Source organism: Pseudopipra pipra, chromosome 7, assembly GCF_036250125.1.
Source record: "Pseudopipra pipra isolate bDixPip1 chromosome 7, bDixPip1.hap1, whole genome shotgun sequence".
NCBI lineage: Eukaryota > Metazoa > Chordata > Aves > Passeriformes > Pipridae > Pseudopipra > Pseudopipra pipra.
The window spans coordinates 28,001,283-28,024,974 of record NC_087555.1 but is presented as its reverse complement, the minus strand read 5'-3'; the positions used below and the strand labels follow the sequence as shown (position 1 = coordinate 28,024,974).

The 23,692-nt window shown below is 40.3% G+C and overlaps 1 protein-coding gene across 38 annotated transcripts in view; it reads left to right on the top strand.

Moving 5' to 3' along the window:
- The window catches only part of CLASP1 (cytoplasmic linker associated protein 1), a 174,313-nt gene that overhangs the window by 74,025 nt on the left and 76,596 nt on the right, over positions 1-23,692 (top strand). For 17 of the 38 annotated variants that reach the window (XM_064661346.1, XM_064661356.1, XM_064661345.1 and 14 more), the window contains 12 exons: positions 7,862-8,014; positions 8,918-8,991; positions 9,798-9,890; positions 11,221-11,366; positions 12,095-12,230; positions 12,927-12,997; positions 13,973-14,032; positions 14,748-14,825; positions 17,016-17,183; positions 17,973-18,022; positions 19,221-19,391; positions 21,055-21,078. In XM_064661346.1, the coding sequence (XP_064517416.1) occupies positions 7,862-8,014; positions 8,918-8,991; positions 9,798-9,890; positions 11,221-11,366; positions 12,095-12,230; positions 12,927-12,997; positions 13,973-14,032; positions 14,748-14,825; positions 17,016-17,183; positions 17,973-18,022; positions 19,221-19,391; positions 21,055-21,078 (1,224 nt within the window). The remainder of the gene's footprint in view (positions 1-7,861; positions 8,015-8,917; positions 8,992-9,797; positions 9,891-11,220; positions 11,367-12,094; positions 12,231-12,926; positions 12,998-13,972; positions 14,033-14,747; positions 14,826-17,015; positions 17,184-17,972; positions 18,023-19,220; positions 19,392-21,054; positions 21,079-23,692) is intronic. The other 21 variants (XM_064661347.1, XM_064661378.1, XM_064661366.1 and 18 more) reach the window with 4 other exon arrangements.

Below are 23,692 nucleotides of genomic sequence, written 5' to 3'. Positions count from 1 at the left end.
TTTTTAGAGTGAATACTGTGCGAAGCTGACCACAGACCCGGCATGGGGCGATGGGTCTGATGTAGATGATCAGGGGCTGGGTGATGCTGCCTGAGTTCTGACACTTGCTCACTGCAAACACGGAGTCCAGGCTGTTTCCATAAGGTTTCCAGCAAATGCAGAGATGGAGGTTAGAGTGAGGAGGGGAAGGGTTCATTGATTGCTCTTTGCCTGACACATCCCTGCCACGTGTCCATATGGAGATGGTGCCTGAGGGAGCTCCTGTGCTTCTGCAGAATGGAATTTTTCTGTCTTGTGAACAAAGGCAGAAGAATTTGCTTTCTTTTATATAATTATTTTCCTAAATAATTAAACTACAGTAAGGTTGAGGCAAAGTCTAAACTCTGACACTGTGCAGCAGACAGGATTAATATTAAAATGGAAGACAGTGTGCTTTATCTGCGGTTTGGGTGTGACGGAATGCTTTTCTGCACCTATACCAGTCCTACAACTAGGCAGTAGTAGTAGTAGTTCTGGAAAAAGTATTCTCTGACTCCAAAAGATCCAGCCTGCATAAACAGCCTTTCTCATTGATTGCTATCTCTAGGGCTCAGGAGCCCAGTTTGTGTTTTTTGTCTGTGAAGATTATGCTAATGAGAGCACTGTGAGGAGGGAGTAATAATGTCTGTGCTCTGGGCAGTGCAATTTAAAGGGTATTTTCAAGGGTCCAGAAGAAAGCAGGGACAGCACCCCCCAGCACAGTCAGCAGGGAAAGCTGTGACAGTGAAACACAGAAGTGACACCCTGTTGTGGAGCGTGTTACAGGCTCTGAAAGAGCTGGGGTGTTTGTGGAAGGATGCATTTAGAGATGGTTGTGCCTCCATTCGGGTGAACGGCACATGGGTGTCTAGCAAGGCCCAATGATGAACCTCTGGGGCAAGTGGAGGGCAGGGGCAAGCTGGTTTTGCTCCTGGAATTGAAACTTTACGTAAATGTGTGGGCTTTTGGGATGGGTGTGGTTTTCCAAGGTACGCATCGCATCGTGGATTTCCTGATGTCTTGAGGTCTAGCGGAAGGCTCTGTGCCTGGCTGGAAAAAGCACTGTGGGAATATTGTATTTCCAAGGATGACTTTGAGGAAAGCAGATCCTTATCTCTATCTCTTCTCCCTTTTTATTTTGCCTTATCTACGTGTCTGCATCTGTCTCTCAATTATTTAATTTTTTTAAATCAGTGTGGGGTAAAGGTTCTGTCTATGCGGCCCCTAGCACATGGGTGTTTGATTCTTGTTCAGATGTCTGTATGAGCTGTACTAAAGTAATTGGTGAAACTAATAAATCCTGGGTTTTTAATGGATTTTTATCAGCTTTTCATGCCGTAGTGAATTCTTTTGGTTGTTTGAGCTGGTGTGCTCCTTCCCTCAGTATCATATCATCAGCGATTTTGTTGCCTCCTGTTGATATTTAATTTTACAAAGCTTGTAGGAATGCAAGCTTTGTATAATTTGTACCTCCTCTAAGTCTACTTAAAGCTAATGGAAACTTTCATATGGCTGAATGTCTAAATGAGTTTCACTAACTCTTAAAAATTCCCATTTCCGAGTATGTTAGTTCCATGAACAGAAGTTTCTAAAAACTTTGCTGTATCCCTCAGAAAAGTAATTTAAATCAGTCATGAGTTTCATGATTTCAGATCAGTCTTCTACAGGACGATTTTGTTTGACTTACCAGGCCAGTCCTTGAGAGCAGATTTTGAGTGTTGCCAGGGCTATTGCGTATTCTCTCAGATAGAAGCTGGAATTTTCTTTCCATATATGGACTACATCTGCCTAATCTGGTGTTGGATCTGGTCAGGTTTGAGTGTACAACAGTTTCCTCATATCAGTGTGATAAAGGGAACTTTAAAATGTAATTTATTTGTTATTTCTAGTGCCTGAATGTTTTTCTGCTTACAGAGGTATGACACGCATCAATACTCTGAAATTGCTGTAGTGTTTTGCAGGATGTGTATCCTAAGCAGGATGTGTATCAGAAAACTGCTTATATAAGTATGATGTATTTGGAGCAGAAGGCAATTCCAAATTTTACTTCTTTCAGGATTCTTCTTTTCCTTTGTGGTATCAGTTGAAAACCTGTTAGATTCATGAGCTCATGATTAGACAGAATGAGGCAGTAGCCAAGATGATGAGTGTCCCCATTCCTGGCTAAGGAAGGAAAACTGAAGCATTTGGGCTTAAAGAAAAGCATATGGGGTGTTGTAAGGATTATTAGGAAAAAAGCATTTGTTTGTTAACGTGGCATGACATTCTTGTCTTGGGTCTCTAAGCACCACCTTAGGTGTGGCTGATGTATTGCTTATTGTATTTATTAAGATCACAAATGGCTAGATTTACATTGCAGAAACCTTATTCAGAAGGCAAACTCCCACCACAATGATACATATTCTAGTTTAAATAGGGCGATACATGTGAGATAAGAGAAAGAAGCCAAGGTGCTGGTGATATGCATGTCCTTGTAGATAGGATCAGTGCTGTGGCTGGTCAGTCCTGGTGAGCCCTTGTTGAAGGGGTTCCTGCTGAAGTTGGGTTTTTGGGAATCCACTTCAAAGCCTGGTGTGAAGGACAAGATGGTTCAGCAAATAGTGCCAGAAGGCAGCAGCAGGGGTGGACTGGGACTGGAGCTGGTGGCTGGGGAGACCTGGACCTGAGGGGAGAGAGTTGGTGGGTGGCACTGGGAGGGCTGACCAGGGTCACCGAGTGGTCGGTGTTTTAGAGGCTCAAAACATTGCCTGGTTTGGAGGGTGGGAAAGGAGAGGCTGTGTCTGGGGCTAGGAGAGAGCAGCTGTGAAACTGTGGGAGACGGGCAAGCAGGAAACCCTAATGATGTGCTGTGCCCATGTACTCCTGCTTGTAGCTGTGACTCCTTTGTTTTTAAACATTTAATCCTGCTGAGGAGCATGCGTATGTTCCTTTAGCAGGTTCATAAACTCATTTTTCTGGAGAAACCTCTACAATACTTTTGCTGGAGTTGGACAGGCTTGGAGCTAAGCTGTGCATGGGTTTTGTGTGTGCAAGTGGGAAGAGACATGTAACCTTGGCTGCGGTTGTCTTCCTTGGAGGCTGATGGGACGCCCACGCCAGAGAGGAGTGAACTGTGCCTCATGTCCTATGGGAGACATATCTGGAGATGGAGGTGCCAGATGCTGCCCTGGGGGCAGGGCATGAGCTGAGATGTCCGAGGGGTGTCTTGTCTCAAAAATGTGGACCAATGCATGTGGCCTAGCAGAAAGTAGGAAAGAGGAACATACACTGTTTTCTTTGGCATTGGTGGGTTTGCCAGGTTGTGTTCTTGGCTTTTAGAAGGTTCACAGATCTTCATGGAGGCGGGCTTTGGCCACCTAGTAGGGGTTGAGCATGGAATTTGGATGTGCGGAAATGGGGATCAGTTTTAGCAGTTGTGTGACTGCTCCTGGTGCAGGATGCCATGGGGAGGGTGGTAAGGCAGGTGTCCCTGGTGCCATCCACCTTCATCTGCACCCGAAAGGGAGATTCTTCCAAGAGAGATGCAGATGATACTTGCAAAAGCTGTATCCATCTTGCCTGTTTTAGCTGCACTGATGCTTGGAGATGGAGCATGTGATAAATGAGCACAATGGGCCCAGGACAAGTTTAGTCCCTTACAGAGTCGGATCTGAAAACCATAGTGGGGCATCTTCATTAGGAACAGTCACTTTTCCCAGTCTGCCATCATTACAGAGTGGTTGTCTTCCTTAAAGCTTGTAATCAAATAAGTAAAAGATTTGAATCCGACATCCTGAAGTTTTTAAAAGCTGGAAAAACATCTCATTTCATTGGAAAGGAAATTTGAGATTCAGTTACTTCCCTTTAAAAGGTCCCAGGCTGGTGCTTCAGGCAGGGGAAATGCTGACCCTTGTTTACCATGGTTCCTGAACAGCTAGGGCAGCCTCCTCTCAGCGTTTTACACCTTCCCCAGACCTGAAGGGGTTACATTTTAAAATGAATAATGACTAAATTTATTCGTCATGGACAAATGATGACAGCTGTTGAGATGCTCCTGTTAGCGCTTCCCAGGGGATAAAGTCAGGCTGGATCCTAGTGCAAGCCAGCCGAGCCAGGCAGATTCAGCTCGTCTTCATCCTGGATTATTTGTCCCGGGTTCCCCTCGCTAGAATGAAATTTCCTTCCTAGAAGTGAACTGAAGTTTCCTCTACTGAAATGGGTGTTGATGAGAATCTTGCAGAGCTGCAGTTGTAGCGAGAGGACAGAGGCCATGGCTGTTTAAATCCACGTGGGAAGACAGCATGCTTAATGAATACAAGGGGCAATGATTGATTATGTTCTGGACTGAAAGCCACGGCGCTCTGTGAAGCACTCTTACATCTGGGCACGCTATGGAAAATATGAAGGAATGTTGAGGAAGCTTATTTGCAGAAGGATATGTACTTGTAAGCAATTTTTTTTTCTTCTTAAATAATGTAAAGGAATTGAAAAATGTAAAGCAGATTGTCTTCTCTCTTTCTCTGAGACAGCAGAGTGGTGAGCAGACAAAGGCCTCTTTTATAAGGGCATGTCTCTGACAGAGTACTATAAGGTCCTTTTAAATGAACACTGGGAGTGTCTTGGGATGGGAGAGCATCAGTGGTTATTTAATGTTAGAATTAGGCACTGATTCTGCTTCAGTGCACCTCAGCTGGTGCCCTGAGAGTTACACCCATGCTGAATTTACCATTTGCAGATACGCTGAAAAATATGATCCTAGCTCAAGTGATTATTATGAACAGGAATCAATGGGTGGCAAAAAAAAGGGCTTTTTAAAAATAGTGTATAGTAGCTTGTTTTTCTGTTCTTCTCTGTACTCCTGTGTTCAGGTTTCTTTCTGTTCTTTGTTTCTCTTTCTGTCCTGCACACGTGCTGCTGGCAGACTTGATGTGCAGTTCTGAATGTGGTGCTGTCATTCTGCACTGCTTGGATGAGAAAATACTGTTGGGTTGCTGAAGGGATATTTTGGTTTGATAAATATGTAATGCTTAGTCTGTAGAGTTAATGAACAGGAAGATGTGATTGTAATCCAGACATCCCCAGAACTGTGGGTGGGCTGGTTGGATTTTTGGAGTGTTGTATTTTTGCTAATGCTCAGAAAAGCCTGTTTTAGGTGAAAATCATAGTTTATTTAATTGCTAAAATGCTACGAGAGTGTGATACTTTTAATATCTGCGTGTTTTTATTTTTTATTTACTATATGAAATAGTAAACCACACCCTCGTCTCTTTTCAGAGGGGCGAGGCTTTAAAAATGCAGACAGAAGAGGAAGTGAGTTACCTAAGGTTGCATCTAGATAGCCTGAAATGCAGCTATGGAGAATTTTATTACCCAGTGAAAGTGACTATGAACTAGTAAAGTATCTTTTGTTTTGAATATGACCGACTTTCTCTTAGCTGGTAATACACATGTGGCAAATAATAATTTGCCTAATATCTATATAGGAGCTTTTGAAATAAGTGCAACTGGGACAAGTTTTGCTTAGAAGTTTTTGAATTGAATGTCTGTGGAAGTCTCTCCGAATCACTTAAACCCCTCCCAAAAGGCTTCAGAGATTACGTGTTTTAAAGTCTATTTTGATCTGCCCTGACCTTGGTGCAACTCTCACCAAATAACGTTTTTGAAATATTCGTGTTTGAACTACATTGTGTCTTTATGAAACAAAAATTCAATTTTGCTTGTTAAGAACTGCCTGTGGTAGAATTCACTGGGTGACACACCTCCTAACCTCGCTGAGGATTAGTCCTCATTGCAAAAAATTGAGGAGGTGGGGGGGGAAGGGAAGAGAGAGGAAAAAAGGCAGTTGAGAATTTAATTGGTTTTTAACCTTCAGCCAGTGGCCTTGTATACTTTTCTATTAAGTGAGAAACAATATTAATAAATCACATTGGAAAACTGTGTTAATAAATCTTGAGTTGTTGTGTTAACACAGAATATAATCAAACAACTTATTAAGAATCTGGCTAGGCTAAACAAACTCCTTCAATGAATTTTCATTTAATTGAATTAAAAACATATTTTCTAATCCTTTAATCATTCTCATGATTGTTCCCTGAGCTCTTTTCAAATTATTTTTGAATTACATGTGTCAGCACATGACTGTTGTCAATAGGGAGCTAGCACGGTCTCCATGGCTGCCTCCAGGCACTGTGTAAAGAGAGAGCCTACATCCTAATTATGGCTTATATTCTTCTCCTTAACAGTGTGACCTGAAATTTCTTTAACTTCATGTGTTCATTTTTGCCTTGTTCACTTTTGCCTGAACAACAGTACAAGTACCTGTTATTATGTTACCCCTGTCCTTTAGATGTTGCTTTTTTTTTTTTTAGCCCTTTCCTGTATTTCAAGACATCTCAAACATTAGAATTAAAGGGAGAGATGTCCTTGGCCACCTCTTTTAACTTTTTGAATGCTTCTGTGTACCTGCCATTTCTGTGTTGTGCTGTGGTTGGATTATGGCATTATGTGCACAGGACATATTGAAAATAGGATGATTGGGTTTTCAGATGGTCTGTAATGGTGCTTCTCTGTCCAGATCCTAATAAACCAATGCCACTTAAGGGGAAGGAAGACTGAAGGTGATTGGGCTGAGAACAATACAGGCTTTTCTTTCTTTTCTTTTGCTGCCCCTTTAATATGCCTATACTGTTATCAAGTTAATTTTTTACTTTGAGAAAGCTCAACCTGTATTGAATTTCACTCATTAGTGTCTAACTAGGAGCCTGCATTTGTTACTAGATGTTCCCAGGTGCTTTCCCGAGCAGGGATGGATTAAAGCACCTGCTTGACTTTTTGCCAAGTGAAAATTGTGAAGGAAATGTTCCTAAACCTGTGGAGAGTGGGTGTGTGCCTTGGGTTATTGGAGAGGGATAGACATGAAGCAAGTCTCAAATCTTGAATGAAGTGTTAGTGTGGAGAAGGTAAGTAATGGGGACTGAGCTGGCTTTCTGACCTCAATAATTATGTGTTCCATCTACATCAGCTGCCCAAATGCTTTGTCACCTTTCAACCTAAGGCTGGCTTTTCAAGTAAATTAGATAATCCATGTAAAACTGCAATATAAGCACTCTTTTGGAATTGAAGTGACCTTCAGTGAGAATCAAAGTGACTGTAGTTCATTTTAAGTTCATTTATGTTCGTGTTTGGTGGTAGATGCTGAAGCTGGATGTACACAGAAAGCTCTTTAAGTTTTAATGCACCTTTTATTTATGTTTTTATAAATTTGAGGTAAGTTTTTCTGTTTCCTTGTAAAGCATATCTAGTGATAATTTGAAGAGTTAAAGAGGATTTATAACTCTGGGTGGGTTTGTGATTAATAGTCTGGGTCTATCAAGAGCATGGATATTGCCACGTGAACTTTCCTGGGTTACCCTATTTATCCTCAGTCTGGTGCAGGCAGTTGGCAGATGTCACCGGGCAGGCTCTGCTGCCTCATCTCTTCCTCACCTGGATCTTGGACTTGCTCATGGTCTTGGTTTCGCTACAGTCCATTGCAAAATAGCCATTGGAGGCATCAACGTGAGAGGTGCAGACTGTAAACACCCCCAAGTGTTATCTGTGGCTCGTGTCTTTCTGCTGTAGATTTGAAGTTTGCTCTTTTTATCTGAATACATTTATTGAAAGGTTTTATAACATAGTGGCTGCAATAGCAAAGGATTGAGTTCAGTGGCTGAGTGATCTTGGGTGAATAACTGGATTTCTAGGATGAGGACTCTGCTGAGATGAAGGCTGGCAGAGCAGACTGGAACATGCAACATGTTTGCTATATCATAGGCATGTTCTTTGCTTCACTGGCCATACAGCTGAGTGTGGTTTTCTTTGGCAGATAAAATTTTTGATGATGAAGACTCCGTGGATGGGAACAGACCTTCCTCAGCCAGCTCCTCTACATCTTCCAAGGCCCCTGCAAACTCACGCAGAGTTGGGATGGGGACTACCCGCAGACTTGGATCTGCACCTCTGGGCTCCAAGTCTTCTAGTAAGTGAATAGCATGACATTGATGTGAAGTATTTATACTTCATACTGAGCTTATTGCAAGGACTTCCAGATCGGCCCCCAGAATCCAGTAACAAGTTTTTCCCTTTGAAATCATGACGTGTGTTCTCTGTGTGCCACAGCCGAAGTCGGGTCGGATAAACCCCTATAATGTATTTTGCATTTTTGAAAGGTTGGACGTGTGTGGTTGTGCGCTGAGGGCTGTGAGTAAATCATGTCAGTGTTGCAGTGTTCTTTAAACCTTTATAGCTGCAACTCTAACTGATCTGAGACAGGCTGCTTACAGCTACATGCTAAACTTTAGCCCTTGCAACCTAAAACTGACACACTGGCTTGCTTCTAAGACCTTTGGGCATTGCTGGTAATGAAGACGCAGAAAGAAAACTGTGAGCAATAATTCTACATGTGACTGTAATTCTACATGTGGCCTAGAGAAATGGAGAAAGTTCCCTATCTCAGACAGTCTCTAATCTGATTAGTATTCCAGAGACTATTTATCTTCCTTATAATTCATCTGTTTGTGCACCTGTCAGATCTCCACCTTCATCTATTATAGATGGGATTAAATCTTTAAAATAAAATCTCCCATATAATTAAAGTAAGTATTCCCTTTCATCTTTCAGGCTGTGTCCCCTAACTGTTGAGTGATTACTGTAATGACTTCCCTAATGTGCCCTCTGTGCCTATGAGTTGAAGGATGCCATGAATGTCTAGCCTGTGCCTGGCATTGAATTTCCCTGTCTCTGCTTTCATTACATCTGCAGCACTCTGAGGCTGCATGGATAGTGAACTTTCTCCTGATTAAGTGTCTTGATAGCTGGTGGTTTCTTAATTGATTCTCTTGTTGATAAGAAGATTGAAAAGGCTTTTTAATTTGTGTGTCAGCAGCCAAAGAGGGAGCAGGTGCTGTGGATGAAGAAGACTTCATTAAGGCATTTGAAGATGTCCCAACGGTTCAGGTAGGTAGAATTACATGTTAAACCACACTGTACTAAAAAGCAGAAGATGGATAGAGCATCTCATGCTAATCATCAGCAAATTGTGATTCATTGTGATGTTAACAAATCTTCTTTAAAGGGGAAGCAAGTTAGAAGTTGAAGGGAGGCAAGTTTTAAGTGATGGTGTCTGCCGGTAGTTCCTGTGAAATCCTCAGAAGCAGAGGGAATGGGGGTGGGAGTGATGTGATAGAGGTATCATAGGACTGGATATTGGGCTGGAACTTGATGTGCACTCTGCACAGTGCAGTCTGGTCAAATGAAGACTTAAATCAGCAGGAGCCACTCTCCATCTCATCTGTACCCTCTGGGAACTGAAAGCAAAAGGTGACCTGTGTCTCAGGGATTGGTGCTGTGTGAGTGTGACTGGGTGGTGCATGTTTGCTTATTTAGCTGGATAACTGAGATGCATCATGTATCCCCTCTCCTTCACCAGAGCTTTGTGTTTGGGACGGCTGAACTGCACATGTGTCCGCTCATGATCTTTTGTAGGTCTTGACAAATAAAGCCACTGGTAGCTGCAGGAATGCTGCTTTAAATTGTGTAATTGTAGTAAAATAATAAGAGATGAACCTTTAATTGTCTTGTGATAATTTTGTAGCTTTTGATTGCGGGCGGTGAGTGTAAACTCTGTGCGTTATGCAAAGCCAGTTGTAGCACATGATGTTTAAGCATTGAGGAGCAAAGGACATAAGAATGTTGTTGGGAAGTGATCTGATTTTCTGGAATAAATCTTGCATTATGGTGCTGCTCTGTATTTCAATTTGTAGATTTATTCCAGCCGGGATCTTGAGGAATCCATAAACAAAATCAGAGAGATACTATCAGATGATAAACATGACTGGGAACAGAGAGTTTCCGCGGTAAGTAGTGAACTTAAATATGATCTCTTTTAATAGAAGGTTTTTCTACACTGAGCTTAATCCCATGAATAAGGGACTGGGATAACCTCGGGGTAAGGCCATAATGTAGTTTTAGTGATGAACACCTGTTATATTCCCCCAGACTGGGGGGAAACATTTCCTTATGAGACTGAATTTAAACCACATCTGTGAGGGAGTATGCTATTTGATATACAAGAATCTGTTGAGGCAGGATCAGGTTAAACTGGAAGTGATGTAGCAAATCCAGGTGTAAAGCTAGAAATTTGCTAGCAGATGCTACAATCCAAATGTCAAAAGTCATACTCAGAATATCTTAAAAACTTACCTCATAAGGCAGAAAATGACTTTGATTGCAGAGAACTTATTTATACTTCTGCAAAAGGAGGTGTGAAATAATTCAGAAAGAATTTACACTCTTAGGTTTTGAATAAATAAATATGACTGTGGGAAATGTGGAAGTGGAAAATTGGATGTTATTTGCATGTCAAGACTGAGTTTTATTTGCTGAGGTGAGCTGTGTTTTCATAATATGAATAGATGCATGGTCTTGTCTACGCAGTAGACTTTCATCAGTGTTGTATAGTGACTTCTGTCAAATCCTGTATTGCAGATCTGAGTGGCAGACTGTGCTGATTCAGCTTACTTTTGTTTAATTTTATTTCTGTACTGAGTGAGAGCGTGCTTGAATCGAGGCAATGTGCGGGTGCAATGGTGTACAGGAGGGCCTGTGAAGGTGTCCAGAGAAATGTCTGTAGGATGAGATGGTGATCCCTGTAATATTAATAGAAAATTTCCCATTTTTCAGGGTCAGGGCTCCACTTCTATTAGAGCCAGATAATTGTTTTAATGAAGTCAATGGGCACATTATAGATATAAGTCAGTATTACTCAGACCTGGGTGTGAGCCATGCCCTTTAGGTCTAGATATCTTTTAAATATATGAGTCAGTTATGAGATGACCTGTTTTAGAAGCTGTTGTAAATGGAGGAACAGAGAGGAATATTTAAGATACCTTTTGGTTTAAAAACTAATATTTGTGTTATTGATAATACAGTTTGGGTAGCTGTATGCAACACTTCTGGATTTCTCTAAGTTAATGCATTTATATTATATTACTTAGTATGTTAACCTATGAGTTGAATATAAGATACAAAATAATAAAATTGCTTGGACATCAAGAATCAAGTTCCTCAATGCATGTTCAGGAGTAGTGTACAAGGACCCTGGAAACCAGATATTGACCCAGAACATAATTTTTCTTATATTTATCACTCATTAACAGTCACTGATTTCTTTTATGCTCCTAACAGTTGAAAAAGATCCGCTCCTTACTTTTGGCTGGAGCTGCAGAATATGATAACTTCTTCCAACACTTAAGGCTTTTGGATGGAGCATTTAAATTATCTGCTAAAGATCTGCGGTCTCAAGTAGTACGAGAGGCTTGTATCACGTTGGGGTAAGTTTACTTTCTATGTGTGCTTGAAATGTGATGTAGAAAAAAGGAACAGACACTGGTCAAAACACAATTAGGATGCAACTCTTGCTGCTAGTTCTAGACTGTTAGAGGCAGAAAATGATTTTGCTACAGTTGTTTCAGCACATCCATGTAGGCCACTAATTGTAATTCTGCCAAACTGTGTTCCTCAGTATTAAACAATGCTGATTACAGATATGCAGAATTAGTGATCAGGCTGTGCCTTCATGCATATTAGGGAAGGATTGAACAATGAAGCTGAAAATGTATATGTTTCGTTCCGGTTCAGACTGAGCTAGTTTTTATTTTTGTTGGTCTATCCTTTGAAATATTTCAAGAGACAGGGTGCTTCAGTGTTTCTAACATTTTTTAAAAAAAATTGTGCATATTAAGGCAAAATGGGGAGTTTCAGTTATAATATAAACTAACTGAAAAAAATATTCTATCACCATGATTCCATTTGTTTGATAATAAGTTTTTAACTGTGCTAGTTACTTTATTTTATGCTGATCTTACTGTTTCTCAGGGTTCAGGTGAATGTAGAGCACAAGTTTGAAATGAAAGCAAAGGAACTGTCCTTTGGAGTCGGAGAAGAGATGACAGTTGCAAAGATTGAGATGTCAGATGTGCTTAATGTCAGATGTTCTGTCGAAGTCTGACTTGCTTAATCTTCAGCTTACTTATCACCATGACTTCATTCTGTTTTTCAGACATTTGTCATCAGTTCTGGGAAACAAGTTTGACCATGGGGCAGAAGCCATCATGCCAACAATTTTTAATCTAATTCCGAATAGTGCCAAAGTCATGGCCACTTCTGGTGTTGTAGCAGTTAGATTAATCATTCGAGTAAGTATACATCAAAAGGGAACAATATTACAATTTCCAAATACTGCAAAGTTTCTGATAAAATGTGAATGCTGCTGCAATGAAAATTAGATTAAATGCCTAATCTACTTTTCCGATTGTGCTGGGCTTGGCTGTCTCGGATGTCGTGCAGCCTTATTCGTTAAGCTCTGCCAAAATAGTAGGAAAAATGTTTCCTTTTGCAGAGCAAGATATTTTGATCCCTCTAAGAGCTGAGCAAACTTTTTTCTTTGAGAGGGTTTTAAACCTGCCTTGCAGCACAGTCTCATCCTCTTAATTATGCTCTACAATACCTCACAGACAGTTCAGGTTTCATAAAACAATTAGTTCACAGCAGTGGCTTCTGCTTAGTAATTTATTGGGTAATCTGTAGGTAGCCTGATGTCTCTCAAGTTGTCACCACTGGCAATTTAGATTCTCCTGCAGTGTCTTTAGCTCCTTGACTCACTGGGGCCTGTCATTATAGAAGATAATAAAGTATCTGTTGAATATATTTTAGCAGATAAAATACATCTTTAATAATAAAAATCTATCCATATTTGTTAGTGTTGCTTTATTTAGCAGTTCTACTTTTAAGAATTGAACTGCAAGAAGTATCTGAATACTGGGCTCAGGTGTCTTTCGTTCTGTAGAACTGTGATGTAAAGATTTCTTCCTGTTTCTCTTGTTTTCTTCCAGCATACGCACATCCCTCGGTTAATACCCATCATAACCAGTAATTGTACCTCCAAGTCTGTTGCAGTTAGAAGGTGAGAATTTAGTTTGAATTTACTGGGTTTTACCAGTAAATGAGTTTATATGTGTTTTCTGATAATGCAGATGTATTTGCTGTTATTTGTGAAAATGGTTTATACAGACACTCACTTATTATAACATGAACCTCACTCTCCCCCATGATTTGGGTTCAAATTCAAAGTCAGCTGTCCTGTATAAACTGCAACACTGCAGAGAGGAAAAGGCATTTTTCCTCAAAGAGAAATGTTTTTTAAACTAATCTTTATGCTTATGTGTTGTTGTAACATCATGTTATTTTGGCTTTTTTATGGACACATTCCTGTTCCCCACTCTTAGCTGTTATGTGTTTTCTTTGAGCCAGTAGCAGTAGTAGTCTTCTGTGATAGCATCATCTGGAAGGGAAGTTGGACTGGATGTTCTAATGGTCCTCTCTGCCCTTAAAATCTAAGCACTTCAGTCCACTACCTGGCTGGGAGACTCTTACCTTGTCCACATAGGTGAACTAGTTCTGTTCTAGTTAGACAAAGGGAAGGGCTTTGTTGTTGCTGCATTTGGTGACAAACCTTGAAGTCATTTCAGTGCACTTGTGCCTTAGTTTCTTGAAGTGAGGAAGGGAGATTAAAGTTGGAAAGTGTCCCCACATGAAGCTAATGGTAAAATTTCTGTGCGAACCTTGAACTAACAGGTTCAAAGTATCAGCATGAATCTTCTAGTCTCCTATCCTGTTTAATGAAAAAGGGGCTTCCTGGATTGTTTTATGTCAAGACCTCTCTACAGACTTCTCTATAGTGAGCTGCCTGCAGTTAATACTTCAGACTGTTTATTAATGGTGTTTTTAGAGATGTTAATGTTTTTATTGGAATCTACACTGAATTTTGATATCCCAAAAAGCTTCCTAACAAAAGATGCCTGTTGTTCAGAGTCAGGGATGGCAAAGCCAGCATGCCCAGATTAATTTAACTCAACATTTCTTCTTTCTCTTCTCTCAGGCGCTGTTATGAATTTTTAGACTTGCTGTTGCAGGAGTGGCAAACACACTCCCTAGAAAGGTAGGTTCTGAATACAAGTGGGTTAGTTCTCTCCTACCTATATCTGAGGAGGTTAATTCTGGAGAAAGGATAATCTAGGAGGTTAAGATTGTATCAGGTAGGTCTAGTAGAGATTTTTTGGCAACCAAAAAAAGCACGTACTTATGTGCATACACACCATTTGTCCCTGTAATTCTGTCAGTCAGAGTTTGGTGAGTGTGTCTCCTATGCCAGCCTTGGAAAACCCAGCTGAGCAAATCCCTGAATTCAGTTATTTTTTTTTAACAAACTTTTTTTTCCTTTTGCACCCTGAAGTGAGATGTGAGGTGAAGGCTACTGCACATCTTATCAGGAGCTTTTGAGGCTTCTACCTTACTTCAAACTAATGACCAGTTAAAGTAATTGTGGGAGAAGAGACTGGGTCACAATTTCCTTAGCCCTAGACTGTGCAAGACTATTTAAGGCTTAAGAGAGAGTTTTTGAACCAGGCAGTTTGAATAGCTAAGTAAAGATCTATGGAGAATGCTGCTTGCCATTTCCTAGACAGCAGTGTGGGTGAAATAAAAATGTCTTGTTAGAGTAAATAAATAAAGATTACAAAGGATCTTACATCAAAATGGGAGGATGTGATGAACTGTTTGTTTTTGGAGACCAAGGCAAAATCAAATCAGTCGTTTGTTTATAAGTGTTGCTTATCTTTCTGAACTGCTGGATAATGTTTTCTTTCTTATTTCAGACACATATCAGTGTTAGCTGAAACAATAAAGAAGGGAATTCATGATGCAGACTCTGAAGCCAGGATAGAGGCAAGAAAGTAAGTGGAAGGTGTCTGATTTTCCTCCCCTTCTTTGCCCCTGTTGTGTGGTTAGCCAGTGGTATTGCATGCTTGAAACACAAGTCCAAGCAAGTCCCCTGACTTCAGTTGGTGGTAACTTTTCCCTTGGCTTGGGAGTGTGTGTTTCAGCAGGAGATGCCATAGCAGGCGATCACACAGGGCTGAGTTACGTGTATTGCATCTTGTAATGGTGCTTATTTCACTTTGTTCTTGTAATATTTTTTTTTCCATCTGGGCAGGTAAAATGCTTACTTGCCTTGTTTAACAGTCTAGAGTTGAGAACTAGTAACCTCATCTTTCTTTTTGAAGTTTGAGTTGCTTGCAACGAACTGAGATTTCTGTTTAGTACACAAGCATATTATATATAAATATACTATTACTAATACATTTTTTTCTTTCTTGACCTGTATACAAGACAGTAATGCTGGGCAGAAGTGTAAATTGGGTGAGCAGTCCTGCAGAAAGGGATCTGGGGCTGCTGGCTGACAGCAGCTGATTAGAAGTCAGCCAGGAGGGCAAACCCCAGCTTGGGGTACATCAAGCACAGTATGATAGGATGTGTGGAAATGCTTTAGAACTCTGCCAGGGGAGGTTCTGACTGGACGTTATGAAACATTTCTCTACCAAGAGGGTGGTCAAACATTGAAACAGGCTGCCTAGAGAGGTGGTCAATGCCCTGAGCCTGTCAGAGTTTAAGGGGCATTTGGACAGTGCCCTTAACAGCAGGCTTTAACTTTTGATCAGCTCTGAATTGGTCAGGCAACTGAACGAGATGTTCCACGTAGGTCCCATCCAATTGAAATAGTCTATTCTATTGTTATTTGCTACTGTTGAAATAAAAGTCCTTGTACTTATACACTGCTAAATGGTACCCTAAATAAAGGTAATATTTTATGACACTGAAACAATATCTTTGTGTTTATCTATAGGAAATTTTAATATTTGCAATTAATTTTCTTCTGTTGAAGATCTTACGCATTTCCATTAGCCTGGTCATGCTTATGGTAGTATGCTGATATACCAGGATCATGCTCTTCTGAACAGAATACTACAGGAACATTTTTCTTCAGAAAGAGGCTGCTGTAAAACATGAAATCAATGAACAATAAATTTCATCAATCTAAATGCTCTGTTATAGGCAGAGGTGTTTCACACTAGGACTGCTTAAATCCTTTTGAAAAGGCAGTGTGTCCATCACTGAAAATTACAGTAGTCACTGAGACTTCACAACAGGTGACTAGTTAATCTGAATAGACAGCAAGGAGAATGGCATGAGACTTCAGAGAGCATGCTTAATTCTCTCTTCCCATGTTTATTAAATAGCAGTGTGGCTGATTGTAAGACAGAAATTTGTTTTCTTCTAGTGATGTGAGAATGTATGTGGCTTCTCTGAGGACTGACTGTCACACACAAACAATTCTTGATTCATTTGAGCTAATGATTGTACTCTTAAACTGCCCATTAGTTGCCCCCTGAAAAGTACTGAGAGTCTTCATCTCCTTTGTACTGAGAGTGAATGGTGTTTGGCTATCAACCAGGAGATTTGGACTATAGAGGAATTCTTCCCTTATCTTAAAATGCTCTTTTATTTTTAGCATGGCACTAATTTGAAGTGCATGGGAGCACCTCTTTTCTCTTCCTTGTTATTTCTTCCCAAAAACACTGTCAACAGCCTCAACTCAGTACAGAGATATGTCTCTGCAGCATTCTAGGAGGACTGTTAAAATTAGGGAATAAAACACCTGGTGCTTTCCTGAATCAGGCCCATGCATGTGTGTTCTGCCTTTGGTCTGTTCTTGCAGTAGCTCTTGAACACCCAGTCCCAAACTAATATCACTGTAGTGGGTCTGCAATCTTCTATGTACAGTAGACAGCTGGAGGGATGAGGGTTCCTTCCGTAATAAAGATTTGTTGGCCACTTGTGTTTTTACAATGAATGCACCAAGTGATTCTTTCATTTGGTTTGTCTTCCGTGTGGCTGCTTGAGCGATACAATGGGTTGAAAAAAGGGAAATGTCTTAAATGTGTCACAGGGCAGTAGATGGTTGAAATGCCTGGGCTAATGAGCCCACTGATGGCAATAGTGAAAAGGGCTCTGACTGTACCTTTGCTCCACTGCCCCCTAAAACATGTCAAGGCCTTGCTCACAGTATCATGCCTTGTTTCCAGGTGTTACTGGGGTTTCCACAGTCACTTCAGCCGAGAGGCAGAGCATTTGTACCACACCTTGGAGTCTTCCTACCAGAAGGCCCTGCAGTCACATTTGAAGAACTCTGACAGCATCGTGTCCTTGCCACAGTCAGATCGCTCCTCCTCCAGCTCCCAGGAGAGTCTCAAGTAGGTCTTTGTGTCATTCACTGCTTCTTGATTTCAACAACTGCAGACAGAGAGCTCCACTGAATTGGAGGGAGCCATCTCATAGCTTTGTCTCGTCTGGTCATCATTTGGACTCTACACTTGGTTACTCCAAAATATATTTTATAATTTTTTTTAGCTAACGTTATATGAAAATAAAAAGCCAGCAAAACTGCTTAGTGGCTTTAAAAATATAATCATTATCTTGACTCCATAAATAATTTTCTAGGAAGCTGTTTGTGCTCAGCAGATACTGTTAGTCATTCCTTTCAGGTGTGCTTAAAATAGTACCTGGATTTAGGTTCTGCATTTCGCATTAATCCTAGAGGTATAAGTCTGCTTCTATCCATACAAGAGACAAGAAATGACTAAACTAAATTGGAGTTGTAACTGCAAAGTCAATATTTAACTCTTCTGTTGAATGTATTTTAGCTAGTCTTAGAGATACAGTTAACTTAGACTCCAAATGTCTGTGATTTATGTGTAATATGATATCAAAAATTTATTGGTTTAACTTTTTAAAGCTACAGAAAGTGTTCTTAAAAATCTCTTCTTACATAAATAATATGATTATGAATTTATTTCTTAGTGCTTTTATAACTAATGTCATGATGGTGCTGTATTTGTTCTTGAACAAGCTTTGTTAATCTCTTCCTGTATATAAATAACTTCTTATTAACTTAGTTGTGTACTGAGGGAACAGAGTAGCATTGCTTCTGATGACTAAGAAATAGTACTTTTGTTTTAATAAATATTTATATTAACTTCCAGCCGTCCACTGTCTGCCAAAAGAAGTCCTACTGGAAGTACTACATCTAGAGGTGAGAACAGGAGCTGGAAAATGTGCTTGGATGTTGCTGAGGAAGTGTGATGGATTAGAATGAAAATATCAGACATTGTGATAAGCAAAGAAAAACATTGATCACTGTTTAATGCTCCCTAAAATGGCAGCTTAGTATGTAAAAATTTTAAATAGTTTTGGATTTTACACCATATTTTGTGCATCAGCTGCTGATAAAATGATGCTTTTAAAGGATGTTAGTAAATCTGTAATTGCTTAACACCTGAAGGGAAGCCTAAAAAGCCTTGAAAATTGTAGCCAAGGTATGTTTGGCTGTGTAATAACTCAAATAAACTGCTGCTGATGCTAAGATATACAGCTACATAGTCTAGTGGTGCCTTCAGTTTAACAATTTTCTGTCATTAATTCTCTGTGGTTTCAGGGCTTACTGGAGGTGTCTGCACACAAAGTCCTACATTGTTAAATTCCATCTCGTTGCTAATCTATTTTTACTGTCAGATGGAATATTTAGGTACAGCTTTTCTGTCCTAAGTAAATGCATACGATAATCTAAATAATACATTTTAACATCAAATATAATAGTCAAGACTTTGTTGGTAAAAGATTAGCTGCCTTCTACACCTGACCAAGATCAGGTTCTGGCTGGTTTGTCTATACACTACACCCTACTGAGACCTTTGATTCAAGGAGGTATTGTTGTGTAACCTACTTGACTGTGCACACAAATGCATGTTTGCTTGCAGCTGAGTAGTCAAGCTTCATGCTTAAGTGGGTGAGCATCAACAAGTGATGGAAACAACGATCCTCTTGAGAAGATGAGGTGTTGTGAAGGAAGTTATTAGAACCTGAACTGAAGGACCTGAAGGTCTATTTCGGCCAGCAACTCACAAGCCAGTGATGGGTATTGTGGTTGAACTTTCCCATCTAGATTCTGTTAGAAATGTCTTTTTACTGGCCTGACAGCCTTTTTGATCTTACCATTTAGGCTTGTGTCTGATAAAGTTCTTAGAGGTAGCATCAGGTCAGCATTGATGAAATATCTTTGCATGCAGTGTGGGGTAGCCCTCACTGCCCTGATAAAGCATTCTTAGTTGAGGTATTTCAGTACCAGCAGGGAGCGTTAAAAATAGTACTTTAAACTGCTTGTCAGGCTCTTTGAAGCACACAGCTCAAAAAATTAATCTTCTTTATTCTGGATCTCCCACTCCCATCTGCAGCATCTACAGTAAGTACAAAATCTGTGTCAACACCAGGATCTCTGCAGCGATCCCGCAGTGACGTCGATGTGAATGCAGCAGCTAGTGCCAAGTCAAAAGTGACGTCTTCTGGAGCATCCACCCCCTTCAGTTCTGCTGCAGCCTTGCCCCCAGGGTCATACGCATCACTAGGTAAATCTACGTGTTCTACTCTGGCAGTTAGCTTTCTTTAGTAGAAGAAAGTGCCTCACAGTTTTGCTGGAATATTAAACTCTAACTAGAAGAACATACCTTTAAGATAGTTCCCAGCTCTCCAGGATCAGTGTGTGATCTCTTGCCCTTTGGGATTAAGGAAAAAAAAATGACAACAGAACTAACTTGAAGCAACTTCATAGGTTTTGAATTGTATAATAGTCTGCATCTCTTCTTTCTGGGGAAAAGCAGAACTTATTATGGTTCTGGGACGTTGCTGAGGAGAATACTTACTGCTCAATTCCTATTGACATGTCCCCCTGTCTCTTTTCCTTCTTCTCCTTCCCTCCTTTCCTGACACTGGTTTTCCATTAATTGTTTTATGCTTTGAGTAGTACATCTTAGGTGAGTTTGATCGCTTTCTGTTTCACAAAAGAAGAGGGATACAGAAGCAAGAGGAAGTCAGCCTTACCGTTCCGCCGGACAGGATATAAGTATCTGTTCTTTATACTAACTCTTTGGATTATAGCCATGTGTCACATTCTCTCAGAGCTTTGTATATTACCTTCAGGTACCTCAGGGTTTCTTACAACACACTTTGCATTGGATCTTTCTCTCCTGGAGATACCATTGGAGAAGTCAACGGAGGAGGAAATGCAAGGCAGTGATTGACATCATATTTGCTGAGCTTCAACTCTGTTGTGAACAGAGCTGATCATCTGAGCTAGTTTCTCATTCTGCTGGTTTCATACTAATGTAATCCCAGTCTTGTCATCAACTTACTTTTACAGGAGGGAGAAAAGTCAGGAATCTGTGGTCTTGATTTAAACTCTAGGTTATCTTCCTGAGTCAGTTGAGAAGTTTCTTCTCCTTAGTGTAGGGCATTTGGTCTTTAATCTGATAAAATATACTTGGTGAATTATGTAGGGATGGTTTCTATAGATTCCTTTTTGAGACCGGTCTCTTTCATATCTGAAATGTTTTACCTTGGCTTAGACGTGTTGGTTGTATTCAATTCAGAAGTTGAATTCTTATTCTGATTTAAATTGTTCATACTTGTTTCAAGATGTAGATACATCGCAGTGGAAACATAATACAGAATGTGAAGTTGATCCTGTGCTTTTGGGCTTGCACGTGCAGCCATTTTTGAGTCGTGCTGTGCACTGGCTTCAGTGGCTAAACTGCCTTCAAACAGTCATGCCATGAAGAAGAATGGAAGAGGGAGGAAGTACCTACTTAAAGCTAACTTGGTCCTTGAAGTTGAGAGACTGAATACAGTTAGTCTTTTTCTTAAACTAGGCTGTAGGAGAAAAGCAGCAAATTCACTCTAAGTGATGCAAACATGGCTGCTCCTGAAGGACCCTGCTTCCTTTTGAACTTGTAGGGATGTTTATCATCTTCACATTCCCATGAGAGAAATGGTGAGGCAAGCAATGAAAATCGAGTTTGGCAAAGGTTGGTTATTGCAGGAGGGAAAACCTGCAAGTGTTTTCTTCAGATATATCCAGGTTTGATTTGCTGCACAGTCAAACTTTTTTCATTTCTTTAATTGTATTAAATTTTTTTGCATATTTATGGAGCTAATATATAGTGCCCGCTTCTGTTGATGTTACTGATTTTTCCCTATTAACCCTCTCCTTATTTTTCTTTAATTTGCTTAAAGATGGTACTACCAGTAAACCCGAGGGTAAGCAGTCTCTCTGTGTAACCGAGGTGTGTCCACAGTCGTACTGCCCTGCCTGGTCTCTGTTCTCAAAGTGTTATCTGGTTCTCATCCATGTTCACTGGTGACCTGCATGAAGTGTTGCATGGTTGTCCTGCTCATTTTGATGCCATGGGGTATTCTTCACTTTCTCTTTGAGCTCCTCCCTGCTAATTAGCACTAGTCTGCTTTTATGACTTGACTTCTGGTCAGAGTTGTATGTGGGTTTCTGTATTTAAAGCGCTGCTTTTGGTTGAAGGTGACCTGTGCCCAAACTGAAAAAAAAAACCAAAACCAAACCAAAACCCAACAAAAAACCCCCAACACAAGGCTTGTGATTTCTTGCTCCTTGATGTGTAAAGGTTTGCTGTGTTTTTCCATCCAAAGCTCGGGTCACAATTGCCAAATGCTTTTGGGAAGAGACTGGGCAGTGAGAGAATTGAATGAGATAATCACATGGCAGAAAAATGAGGACAGTAAACAATGATCTCTAGGGAAGGAATATTTAGTCAACCTCTTTAAACCTGAGCTCTCTTTTTGTTGTTAACTGTCTGAGATGGCTTACACTGAAGACAGTTGGAGGAAAGGCGCTTTTTTTACTAGAACACTGAGCCTGCTAGTTTGGGAAGGATCCCAGTCTGTTCCTCTGGCTCATTGTCAGAACTTGTTCTTTATTTCTTTTTTCTCAAGCAAAAAAAGATCACTGGGAAATCACTTTTTCTGAGGTAGACAGGAGTTGAAAACAAAAATGTTTTCTACGTAGAATGAAGAAACTACATCCCCCAACAAACCCCTTTTCTTCCAATGCAAGTCTCTTTTTGAGGGATCTACTACTGTCTTGTGAGACTGTGCTCGTATCCTTGATAGCTGCTTGTATTTGGATGTGGTGGTCTTAGAAGTGCCACTGTACTGTTGTGACACATTATTTTCCTGACTACTACTGACGCATTGATTTATTATTTAGAGGGGAAGGTCTGTACCATTTCTGAACATGGTACTTAGTGTTGAGAGGTGAACTGGCTCTGCATCTCGGGCAAGTGTTTGTGCTTTATGATCTGTCAGTGATAAGGAATATGAAGTTGGCCTAAACACCTCTATTTCTAAATCAGTCGTGAATTGGATGAAAATTCTAAGTTGTTATAATACTGAACTTTTTGGTTTTGTTAATTGTTGACCCTTTTATCTTCTTCCTTTCATCCCAGTTCTCAAACCTTTCTATTTCTGGCCTAGCTTTGAAATGTTTAAGGTTTAATGTTAATTTATGAAATACCCTATGCAGTTCTCAATCCTCTCTTTAGCTGTAATAGTATTTGTGTAAGCAAGTTACAACAACTGTCCTGTGGAATACCTTTATTTTTAACTTATTGAATGCTTTATTGCCATAAAGCAAAAGGATGGGGTTTTTATTTGGTTATTGTTTTCAATTCAGTTACATTAGAAGCAGATTGGATTTGGTAAAAATCTGTAATAGAAACCAGCAAGTTGCTTAAGAGAAGGAAGATTGAGATGAACTTTCAAAAATGGAGTTTGCCCTCCCCTTAGTGTTAAATACTGAATCTCATATTTTTTTGCTATAGGATTCTCCTTTTTTTGGACAGTGAGGATCAGGGAGAATTATAACAACACAGTACACTAATAGCCAGAGTACTTGAAGGAGTAAATCACTGTTTGAAACTCTTAATCTTTGTTTTCCTTTGAGATGGCTCAGGGGAAAACAACCCTTATTCAGGATTTAGTGTGTCCTACACTGAATGATGAGGGCTGAGAAAGGTCTTTTGCCAACTCTGATATTGCAGAGTTTGTCAAGAACTACAAGGAAGGCAAAATTTTATATTCTTGACGTAAATGTAAAAATTAAGAGGGTGGGGGAAGAGAAAAACATCTCCTTGCTCTGGAAATACAGGAGGAAACAGAATATAAAGCAGAAGTGCCACGTACACCCATGCTCCTGTGGTTTGTTTGGGGTTTTTTGCAGGTCACCAGTAAGTCTTTAAGAGAAAATCCCTGTGTTTTTTTGTGTGGTTCAGCTTGACATTGAATCTGCAGTCTGGTTCCCATCATGGCTTTCTGTAGCTACAGTGTAAAAGTTCTGCACCTTCCCCTCAGCCGGAGCCAGCATTGTGTGGACTTGGCAGTTCCAATCTGCTTTGCCCTCGGTTCTCCTCGGTGGTTTGGTGAGGAACCAGGCAGCTCAAACCAGGAGCAAGATAGAGTAGGCTGTGCCAGTAGCAAGAATACAAGTTGAGTTGAGTGTCAGTCCTTTGGTTTTAAGTAGTGGCATCCCAACTGGCAAATGTTGCTGAAATGTGCTTCCTTATGGAAAGGTGAGTCTGTATACCAATGAAATCTGTGCAGGTCTTCATGCAGTGCACAGTTATGCCTTGATTGCCCAGACCCTTCATGTATGGGGTCTGGGCAGTCAAAGCAATCATGATTCCCTGAACTTCATTAAGGGCTTTGCACACAGAAACCTCAGAAGAGATAAAGTCTTTATATTGATCGGTACTTCACAGCTAGTGCTGGGGAGGTAGTGCTTATGCCATGTTTGTTATACCTGATTAAAAGGAAACCTTAGAAAAGTTTTAGCGTGTTTTATCAT